The 11,845-nt window shown below is 32.3% G+C and overlaps 1 protein-coding gene and 1 pseudogene across 1 annotated transcript; one reads left to right on the top strand and one right to left on the bottom strand.

Moving 5' to 3' along the window:
- Positions 1-374: 374 nt before the first annotated feature.
- Positions 375-1,919, bottom strand: LOC113400286 (uncharacterized; annotated as a pseudogene).
- Positions 1,920-2,515: 596 nt separating this feature from the next.
- On the top strand, positions 2,516-11,284 carry LOC113400269 (dynein regulatory complex protein 1). The gene is made up of 17 exons (XM_026639783.2): positions 2,516-2,721; positions 3,058-3,245; positions 3,840-4,075; positions 4,174-4,380; positions 4,829-4,996; positions 5,079-5,315; positions 5,962-6,103; positions 7,216-7,319; positions 7,401-7,526; positions 7,597-7,722; positions 7,799-7,850; positions 8,816-8,900; positions 9,124-9,203; positions 9,676-9,804; positions 9,875-9,977; positions 10,656-10,819; positions 10,966-11,284. The coding sequence occupies exons 1-17, from the start codon at positions 2,579-2,581 to the stop codon at positions 11,154-11,156; spliced, it is 2,481 nt and encodes an 826-aa protein (XP_026495568.2). The 5' UTR covers positions 2,516-2,578; the 3' UTR covers positions 11,157-11,284.
- The last annotated feature ends 561 nt before the right edge of the window (positions 11,285-11,845 follow it).

The raw sequence follows: 11,845 nt of genomic DNA, 5'->3' as shown, positions 1-11,845 counted from the left end.
ATAGCAAATATAAGTTATATTTTTTTATCAAATAAGAAGGCGGAAGTTAAATGGGCCACCTGATAGTATATATATATGTAATCTGGTAAAAAATATTAGTCATTGATCATATAACCAAGAAGTTATATTCCTTGTGCCTGTAACCAGAACATAACAATTTTATAAGTTATAAGTATTGCTGTTTGACGGTAAAATGTATGATATGTGATATGGGTAGGCACCACCCATCTGGGCTTGCATGTCTAAACACAAATTTTGTAAAAGTACTTGATGATGTTGTTGTAATTGCATGTGCTTTTATAATGTATAATTTGCAAGACTAGTTAAATAAAACTACAAAAATTATCATTTGTGCATTTTACTTTTAATAAAGATTACAATATACTTTGGTACAATATTGGAAATATTTTTTCTTTCCACAGACCCACTAAAAGTTTAAGGAAATCAGACATATATGTCATCAAACATCACACTTATAATTTCCACATTTTTATTTATGCTGAAGTTACTATCAGCTATACAAAAGTAACCCTTTTGTAGCCCTGTCAAATACATTTGCATCTGTAACTGTGCATTACATTTTTCAGTTGGTTTGCCATTGTTGATATAATTTTTATGTCTTCACACTTGTGGGGCACTTGATCTCAATGACAGCATCCTCACAGATCCCATCCGGTGATCCTGCTATCATCGGGTACTCTTGAGACAGCATGATTCCACACTTTCTAATTTTTATACCAAGTTTAATGCTGACAGTTTTTCGCACTTCACTATCTAGTAGTCTACCACGTTTCATGGCTGGTGTGTCTGGTATACTGCCTCCCATTATTAAAGCTATTAGACTTCCATCATTCTTTTTACACCAACTGAATTCAAATGCTTTTGATGCTGTGATTCGACCATATCTCAATTCAAACCAAAGGCTGTTTTGGTGCTGTTCTCTGGTCTCTTCCTCTATTTGAGCAACAGTTTGATTAGACAGCACAATCTTTTCTAAGAATGTCTCGTAGGAATGTTCCTTATATTTAAGCATAAGCTGGTGCATGGATAAACTTTGAGCATTATTACAAATATAGCTAGGTTGATATTTTAATAACTCATAGTTATCAATATTTATTTTCTGCCAATGTCCAAAAACTTGTCAAGAACTTTACTATTTGATAGTCAGCTAGGTGCACAATTTGACAAGTCCTTTGCTGTCATGTACTTCAGGCTAGTTCCAACCCTGGACAGTTTTGATTTCTTCCAGTAACATGCTACAGCTGTGCAGGATGGCTGTTCACTCCTACGGTGGATCCACATGAGGAATGCTAAAGCATGTTCGTAGTCTCCTTTAGAAGCGACACAATCGTTACATTGTACGGAAATAACAGCTTCCTCTTCTTCATCTACCACTACTGTGACAGCATATAACCTTGCATGTACCTTATGTTCTGAACAAATTTTACCCCTCACTGTGCACATGTTCCCACTACGTTTAAGATGTACATAGCCGACAGCTTCATCACCGTACGATGGTCGGGAGGTTCTAAAATAAATAAAAATATATTTAAGTGGTATTTTCATAACATAACCTTAAACATTAACCTTCACAATAGAAATAATATAAATATGTATTTTATGGAAATTTGACAACTACACTGTGTTTTAATGCTTATTATTACACATAATACTTACATAGAAGTTTTAACATTTCGGAATTCAGCGGAGCAGAAGTCATTATTTGATGCAAAAAATCCGCCTAGCATCAACAAGTCGATTCTCGGCAAATTAGAGCTATTTGCCTTGATGAATCCTTGTTCCATTGCTAACGTTTCTTTGCTGTACTTTTTTTAAACTGAGATAATAGTATTTAACAACGCAATATCAAATAAACGGTGACGTTAATATCGAAACGAGTAAATACAAGGTAAGTTCGAACGATACGATATACAAATTGTCAAATCAAAACAATATTACAAAAGCGTGACGTCACGCGATTCTGATTGGTGTTTGACCTAATATGGTGGATTCTTGTTTTGTATTTTTATTAAAATAAATAGAATCACACATCTAATTTAAAAATAAATGATTTACTTAAAGTCTCTCTATCCTATATTATTATTTAAAATTATAATTTCAGTGATTCTTAGATACTGCCATCATGCCTATTGTTATGATCGCACACCAAATCTCCAATCGTTGTTTGATCGAGAGCTGAAACAGATCTTCTAATCAAACGCAACAATGTGTTGCAAAAGCGAACAATTATTTAGAAAATTCTTACAGTCGTTGGTATGCTATGGTTCATTTAGCCAATGGCGGTAAAATTGAAAACAAAAAGAATATTTTGCGAAATATTTATTAATTATATAGATATTAAAAAAATAACACTATTATATACGTAGAACTTTAGATACAAATTATGTATTACCAAAGAGTATTTAAAATAACTATGGAAAATGTGTTACTATAGCAACAAATTGTGTTTATGTTAGAAGATTTATTCAATTGATGTCATATTGATGTGAATATATTCAGATTAATCTATTTTAATATTTATATACAATAAAGATTATACTTTATTTATTTGTACACTATGAACGGTAAGTATGGTGGACGTGATGAAGATGAAGAAGACGTTCTTGCACCGAAAGAACCTCAAGTTACTTCAGAGGACCCAAATGAGCGGAAAGCAGGAAGGGCTTTACGTATCAAACGAAGACAGGAAGCACTTAAGAGGTATTTAATATATATAGATTAACAATATTATAGAAGTCTTCTGGAGTAGTCAGAGGGAACTAAACATTTTGACCATCTTTTTCAAAACATTATTAATATCTAATGTATTGAAAATGATGATCAAAAACTTTAATTACACATGTAATTTCTTCAAATTCTTTTATTTTGTCGAATCGATTATTGTCATTTACAAAAGACCTACCTGTAGAAACGGAAAGTTTGTCTAGGATTTTTTGTAATTAAATCATAATTAAGTTTGTAAAGTTAGATAAATACATACCTAGTAAAGTTTTCTATTGATATTGCATTCTTAGGCTTTTTTCTGATGTCTTTTAGAGCGGAGCAGCCTTTAGAAGAAATATTTAAAGAAGAAGAACCAGGTCACATAGAGCAAGCGACGACCTCTGCTGCAGAAGAACTTCAACGTCTAGCTTTGGATGGCGCAGCTAAAGTAACCAATGTTAAAGTGACCACGGACGAACGTGAAGTCATCCGACGTGCATTATTTTCGGCTAAGATGCGGGGTATTGCAATTTTCTTTTACTTAGTTTCTTAATTTCACTTAATCTATCGGTAAACATTAAACGTATTATTGTCATCCTGTTTTTAGAGGCAGTGTAATAATAATAATTACAGACGTAACTTCTTAGTTCCTGTTGGTATGTTTGGTGGCGAGTTTACAAATGTAGGGAATTGTTAATTTTTCTTACTGTACCAATCTTTATAAGCGCTGGAAACCACGTATATATATCACTATTGAGTTCTTGAGTTTTATATATTATATCTATTTACACTATATGCTGATTATTATTACAGAGACCCCCGACATATGATCCCACTCTAACATAGCCTGGCGTTTTATAAAATATTATATGGGCTAAGATATGACGACCTAAGATGTAATGAGATTTATATATAGACAATTTTACTATTATTTACCAATATGATATATTCCTGAAACTACTTAGGTACCATTAGGCAGAAAATAAAAAAAAAATTGTTATTCACTTGGTACCGACATTACAATATACTGCGTATATTTTGTATTAAAAATATACATAATTATATTCTATTATTTTTCATGTAACGCATTGATATCTAAATTTTAAAATCATCAGATTCGATGGCGAAAATGGAAGCTGAAGCCTCTGACAGTCAAATCCAGTATGATGCCATTTCTGTAAATTGGGATTTTATGCTTGCAATAAAAGATCCTTTAGATATTGATGCAGCAATAAAGGAGCAAAAGCGTAAATGCGATGTTGTATTAAAACAGAAAGAAAAATTAATCGATGAACTTAAACAAGACCTTAAGAAAATGGACAATGCTTATTATGAAGATTTAGATAAACAGGTTAATCAATTGAAATAAAATATCTAATAGGCGCTATCATTTTATTTGTCAATTAAACGATTTATGATTGACATATGCTATTTTACATTTATTTTCAGGATAAAGATATAAAGGAACTTTCTGACAGAATAGAGAAGCAACTTACTATAATGCAACGAGCTTATGAAAAACAATTGTTTTTAATCGAGCAAGCCATTAATATCGAACGCGAGATTATGGTAGACCATAATAATAAGCGGTGGGAGGCCTTGTATAAACAACGGGATAAAGAAGAAGTTGCTCATATGGAATATAAATTTGAGCAGGTACCAGTTCTTAATTCATGACAATCGTCAACAAAGGTGACGTTATTTTTTCCCCAATGTAGGGTACGGTTACGTTCGTAAGGGAAATGTCAATCCTGAATAAGCTTTGAAATTACTTGATCAATTGCTTCGCTATCGAAATTTTAATCGTATTTAATTTTAAAACATCTTACAATTGATAGATGTAAATAATTTTGAAATTGTACACATTTGATAATTGTATCGTTTTTTTTTGCAGTCAAATTAGACGTGATATAATTTAGAAGCCCATTAGTTAGCTAGGAGTGGAAGAATATTTTTGCAAAGAATATATATTTCATTTTTAATGCTATGTATATTCAATGCAATATCAATTTTCTGACTTGCTTTTGTTCATTTTTAAATAAGTCTTATTAAATAAACTTTGGTTAAAATTTGATTATATAGTACTTGTGTTTATTCAATATAGTTAGACGAGCATAAATTAGAGATGGAAGCAATCATGTGGGACCACCATGCAAAGTATCGCGAAGCAAAAATAGAACTCGAAACGCTCATTCAAGAACTGCAGAAGGAGTTGGAAAAATTAAAAGCAACATGTATAATTAATACTGAAAAAATTGGATACAACTATCAGGTTAGTGTATTTCATGGTATTAAATAATAAATCGAGTAATAGTATTGGTAGTAAAAAAAGGTTATTTGATGCAATTATAAAGGTGTTGAAAAAAAGGGAAGAGGAAAACGTTTTCGTCCGATCTCAACAAAAGAGAAAGCTCAACAAAATGTCTGACGTTGCTAATACATTAAGAGCTAAAATTCGTAAAGCGGCCGATGATGGAGCAATGGAAGAAATAAAGGCAGATGCTGAAATTATAAAGTTAATGCAGGCTATGGATGATTTGGAAAAGAAGTGTCACCATTTCTCTCACGTTAATAACTACAAGTTTTGTCAGGTTGGCTTAAATCTTTATACAAGTTTTATAATTTGAATTAGCAAATATTAAATTAGGTCGTATACTTCGAAATCTGTTTAAGAAAATTATCTTTTATTATAAAATTCTTATTCCTGTAAGGCATGATAATTAGCGGTCACAATCTGAGGCGGCTGGGGTCTGCGAAAATTCGCTCGTAGCCTAGAATTGCTAGATTTGCGTAAGTTAGTTCTCCGGTTTGTCAACTCGTCTAATCTCTGGATGTCTTGTCTCCCCTGTCGTTGTAAAATTGTTTGCCCACTACAACAACAACTTTTTCAATACACAAATTTTACAAGACAAATAATAAAAAAAAATCTATTGCCAATAACGCGTTTTTATTGGTTCGTAACCATTTATTCTAGGAAACCTTTTAGGTTTGAAATAAAGTCAGTATTTTAATGACCAGATGTCACGCCAGAATAACGGTTTCTTCCGATCAATTATTTGCGTTTTAAAATTACAGATTCAGAGTGAATACATTCAGAATACGAAAATACACATCACTATCAATATTTATTTAAATTGTCTAAATAATAGACAATTTAATTTAATTTAAATTTTATTGGATTGTTGTATTTATAACAATACAACAATCCAATTCGAAACGTGCGATGCCAATTTGTAGGTTTGGCGTATGTCTGTGTCACGATGCAATGCGCTGTGCGGACGCGTGCGCCGCGCGGAGACGGCGCTGCACGCACACGTACTCGCCGAGCCGCCACCGAAACCGCCGCCCCCGCCGCCGAAGAGCCCTCTGTCGAAATTTGGTTTGTTTATTTTTTATATAAAGTAGGTAGATGGACGGACAAACGAGCCACTGGATGGTAAGTGGGAAGTGGTCACGACCAACCATAGTCATTGGCACTTAAGAAATATTCAGATCAAGGTGATTTGTCTCTTGTGCCTTTAGTTACACTGGTTCTCTCATTATTTGGTTGTGTTTTTGTGTTGCTGCTATTATTCTTATAAATGAAGATTTTATGCGTTAATTTCATATTTAGAGTACTTATTATTTAAAGAGCGTAGTTGTGTTTACTATTTTCCGAGTTATGTGGTTCTTTAATAATGTGAAAAAAAAGTGTAAAGATTACCCTGGCAAGTTTTGTTACTTTTAAAACTTTGTGAAAGCTATCCATCGGACTGGCTTTCATATTTGAAAAAAAAATTTAGTAAACTGAGTGAAAATTTATTTGGTAATCTCTCATGAATAGGTCTTTCAATTTTCTCGGAAATCTCTGATCAAGTGACTATAAGCATTGTTTCGGCGCTGTTTTAAGTCTTTAGACTGTAATATTTATCTCTTTTAACTGAAATTATGTTTTATACGTTTACATTTAGATTTATTTGATGAAAATTTCACCAAGACATTTCTACAATAGAAAAACGATATCAGGGGAAGTAGAGTCTACGTTTGTCCAATTGTCCAATAGTATAATCCGCTAAGGATTATACTATTGGACATTGCAATGAGACGACCCTGAAGCAAAATACAGAAGAAAATATAAAGATACATTGCAATATAACGAAATAGCTTCATTTTATTAATGAGAGCTGAAATTATAATAAAATAAAATTCCAAAAAAACTACTCTTATTTGTAACATATTAATTTTATTTATAGTATTCTTATTCTTGTTCTAAACATAACTGGACAGACGTTTTCAGGTTACATACATAATATGTTTTTTTGTTAACCAATGTACGTAATTGCTGTTTGGCTGCAGAGTATGGGTGGAAAAGGTGACCTATCATACCTATCCAGACGGGCTTGCTTGCAAAGCCTTACTCCCAAGAAAAATTGTTTCTTTCTAATGACAGATTGATTACACGTATGATAAGAATGTTTTATATTAGTTACTATTATTCATACAATTTTATAGTGTCTCTAGACCCGGTTACGACTACTGTTGTATCTGGATCAAATCCGATGGACGGTAAAGAGAATCCGATGAGTATAGCCGCTCATGAAGCAAAAGATAGACTGGTATGTACCTAAGTAAATAAGATTTTATGGTGATATTTGTAAAAGAGTCGTCCTTATTAATGTATAACCGATGTTTTGTAGGTACGTCACATCCTTCAACTTATTGCAGACAATACTGGATTTCTAGTCGAAGATCGTTTGTTAAAACTTATTGAAAAATATCCTCTTACTTCACGAAATCTATGTACACTGGATTCTATTTTTATGGTAAATACATTCAGTGCAACCCTCTTCTAAAGATATATATCTGTGATTAATTTAATTTACATCATTGTAGGCTTTAGAAATTCAAGCCGAGGAGGATATTGAACTGCTATGTAAGATATTCTTAAATTACGCGTTTTGTCCAATATGTATTGGCTTGGAAGCTACATCCGACATGGTGGAACCTTCGAGTCTAGCGGTAACTTTTTATAATCTTAAAAGACTAAGTTATAATTATTTACGAATAAATTTTAAGAAATTAATATTTTTTTAAGGTTACATCTCAAGAGGAATCGCACCATGTCAGTATTAGCGTCAAAGGGCATGGTAAGATTATTCGTATCTTGTATCTAACTCATTAGGGACTTATATTTAAATAATCACCTGATTCTCTGTGCGGGACTGGTAGTACCAGTACTCTGGTAGCTTGCCTCGCTATTATGTTTGCCGTATTTGTTTAAACCTTTAGTATATCTTAGATTTTGTTTGCGTTCTGCATATCACTCAGCTTTTACTTTTTATACGCTATAGATAGAACTAGTTATAATTAATATTATGTATTTTATTTCTACTGTATCTTAACAATGCAATGTATTGTATTGCTTTACTGTTTATTCTAGGTTTTTTTTTTTCAATAGAAATTAATAATTATTAAAATTATAATTTATAATCTAGTCTAAGATAAGGTATAAGAAATGTATAGCCTTATCTGTTAATTGACGATGACACTGATTTATTTATGTTAGCAAATCGAATCAAATGCTGTCGGATGGGGAATAAAGTAACCTTACGTTTATAGTAATCTATAGAAGTATTATAAATGCAAAAGTAACTCTGTCTATCTGTCTGTCTATTGCTTTTTCACGGCCAAACCACTAAACAAATTTGATGAAATTTGGTATAAAGCAAGTTTGAACCCCACGGAAGGACGCAGGGTTATACTCAGATTATAAACTTAGATCCCTTAAACGCGAGTAAATCCGCAGGGGACAACTAGTTTCATATAGTTCGTTTACCGTATCTCGTACTAATGACCCTTTTAAGTCGATGGTTTGATTTATTATTCTTCTAACAGTTTCATATCCTATCACATTGAAGCTATGATATTACAGTAATGATTGAGAACTCAAAAGATGCGTTGTATATAACTTTTATTAGCAATGTATAATTATTGTGTTCCAACATAAACTGAATTTCGAACCTCTTTTTCTACATATTGTATATGATATATAAAGACTAAAACTATGATTTAATTTATTTGTGATAATTTTATGTATATCATTTTTATTTAGCTGACAGATCATCGACGAGAATTCGTTCGAGTGTAGTCAGAAGTATATCTGCAAGCACATCCCGCTCAATGCATGTTGGTTTCAGGTAAATAATGGAACCATTTCCTCAAGTCCTAACCGATTTTCGCATTTCATATGTACGGATATTACCAACTTGGGCATAAATACAGATTATGAAACATATTATTATATTTTAACATTAGTTAGGTATATATTTACTTCTTGAAGGTATACGCTACGACTCTCTATATAAATGAAAGTTAAATACAATTTTCTGAATGATCATTTTCTATCATCTATTTTCGCAGGCCACACGATTTATCTGCAGCTGATCAACTTCTTATGGCAGAGGCGGATGAAATAATACAAAAATGTGGAGATCCGAAAGGTTTCTTTATATACATTGTTTATATAATGATATTATATTGAGAAAATGCCGCGAATCATTGAGAACGTCTGAAAGATTTATGATTAAATATTATTAAATGTGTATAGTAGGTAATGTAACTTAATGAAGGCTTGTCAATCTACGAATTTTTTATCGTTGTACCTACTTTTAAAAAGGGTACGTGTTACCTCTTAACCTATTATGTATATAAGGGGAGCAGATATATGAAGAAAGAGATGCGGTTAATGTTTTAAATTGTGTAATATATATTACTATTAACGATACGAAGGTTTGAAATGAGACATTTCTAAAGTCTCCCATAGAATAGAAAACGAAGCCGTTAGCTTCAAAGCGGTGTGTTTGGAGAATAAGGAATACAATAATCTACAATAGGGTAGAAAATAAGAGAAATAATTTAATTAGCAGCAGAATAAAAATAAAAGTTATAATATAATTCATATGTTATTGGTAGTAACATTGGCTGTCTCGGATAATGCATCGGAAGGTGGATCCACTTCAGGAAAACGCGGCCGAGGAGTTACGGTGGCTTCCCAGCCTACTGTCGTCTCACCAAAGAAGCCGAATCCTTTTCTATGTCCTCGTAAGGAAACAAAATATATATTTTGACAAATATTTTTTCAAGATTATTTTAATTTTAAATAAAATTTCAGTTGGACATTTTTTGGAAATAGAATCGATGCAAGTATTAACAGCTTTGAACGAATTTATGTCGGCATTTGTTCCTCCTGAAAAAAAAAAGCTTTACGGTATACTGTGAGTAAATGTACAAGTCATTTGTCATATAGTCTATGCATCCTCTTGCACGTCTAACACAATTTAAAGACAGTTTATATTACATTATTCATATTTATTCATCATCTATCATCATTTTTAATAGTGACTTATTTATTTAGTTCAATTATTTGAAAATATATCAATTTCACGAGTTTTGAATCGAGAATACTGTGTCTGTATTTTTTTAAGTTACAAGTTTGATTCTAAGACCCTTGTTGAAAAACGAGCGTACTGCGATGTTCGGGTTAATATTAAAGAGAAGGCATTGAGGCTGAGTTCATCTATTAAAAAGGGTCAGTCGAGCTTATCAAGTACTAATTTGTATAAAAATACATGATCTATCTGTATTTTGGTTCCGCAAGCTACTGAATCCAAATGAAGGAGTCGTTCGATTTAAATATTGCGGTCGCAATCGAATTTTGACATTCCTTCTTGATAAAGTAAAATCTACTAGTTATCGATAAAATATAAAACGCCTTGAACCTACATTCAAACACTAAAAAAATAAATAAAGATACTACCTTCACAAGACACACCTTACACTGCCTTATATCATTTTGATAGCTTATTGTTTCTTTTCACATATATGCACAAAATAATAGTTAAAAACATCATGAATTATTCACGTATTCATAAATGTTGTGTGTTTTTGTTAAGGGATAGCGTCAAGACACCCGACTTTGGGTCTCCATCTCGGAAACTTAATGTGGAAGAAATAGAACAATATTGGTCTCAGTGGAAAAACTTATTTTCTTCAGAAAAAGATCGTTTTTGGGATGGGTTGCTTTCTGGTTTAAATAACTATTTAACCATTTTACAAGGTAGGTACAATATTTTAGGACGCTACTGCTACTACCGAGTTATTTACTTTATAATTACAGACGCTCAAAAATCATTCTACTGTTCTTATTTTATTTTTAATAATATTTTTTTTATTTGCAATGATGTAATTATTTATACATTGTAGATCGGGAGCGTATTCACGAAGACGTATTGCAGTTACGCCAACGTAACGCTGCACTACGAGGCCTGGTGCGCGGAGCGCTTCCCGAGCTGCCGCACGCAGCGCCGCGGTACCGGCGCCCCCGCCGCACGCCCTTCGTCGCTGCCACACCAGACTTAGCGCCACCGCCTTTCGCAAAGCTACCTCTCATCTAAATATGTGTATTTTAATATTTCCACTAATCAACGTCAGGAATTCACTGTATAATAAAACATTTTTAGAAGTTCATATGTGAACGTAATATTATATAAATCATGCTGAACGTAAAAATCATGTTGTGAATTTATTAAATAATAATTATTAGGTTTTTTTTCTTGGAACAATATGTAACTTAGAAAGTATTGTAAAACTTTTTGATATGATATGATTAATGTCTTTGAAATTAATTACAAATGGAAATATTGGTTTTTTCAACTTATTTTTGGTTATATTATTATATATTGACTGTCGTAAATAAAATAATTTTTTCTCTTTATAAACTAGCTTCATAGGTAACCGTGCTTTACTTGATATATCTAGCAACCCTCAGTCACCACCATATTAGGCGATGTAAGGATTATTATACATTCCTTACATCGCCAATGCGCTGCCATCTTTGGAAACTAAAATGGTATGTTCCTTGTACGTGTAGTTACACTAGTTCACTTCACTTTACTTTCAAAAGGGAACACAACAATACTTAGAATTGCTTCAACTGAGCTTCAAAATATTGTTATATCAAGGGCTTTAATTGAGATTCAAAATATTGTTATATCGGGTCTGAGAAAGACCTAAGTAATGTTTTGTTGTTATCTATGTACTTAGTTTTTTAATATTAACACGTCATTATGTTGAGTAAAAAAGT

This window comes from Vanessa tameamea, chromosome 17, assembly GCF_037043105.1.
Source record: "Vanessa tameamea isolate UH-Manoa-2023 chromosome 17, ilVanTame1 primary haplotype, whole genome shotgun sequence".
Classification (NCBI taxonomy): domain Eukaryota; kingdom Metazoa; phylum Arthropoda; class Insecta; order Lepidoptera; family Nymphalidae; genus Vanessa; species Vanessa tameamea.
This window is presented reverse-complemented; position numbering and strand designations above follow the sequence as displayed.

Coding starts and splice junctions, on each gene's coding strand:
- LOC113400269 (XM_026639783.2), top strand. CDS start 2,579: ATGAACGGTAAGTATGGTGGACGTGATGAAGATGAAGAAGACGTTCTT. Junction 7,527..7,596: donor CACTGGATTCTATTTTTATG/GTAAATACATTC, acceptor ACATCATTGTAG/GCTTTAGAAATTCAAGCCGA. Junction 10,820..10,965: donor CTATTTAACCATTTTACAAG/GTAGGTACAATA, acceptor TATACATTGTAG/ATCGGGAGCGTATTCACGAA.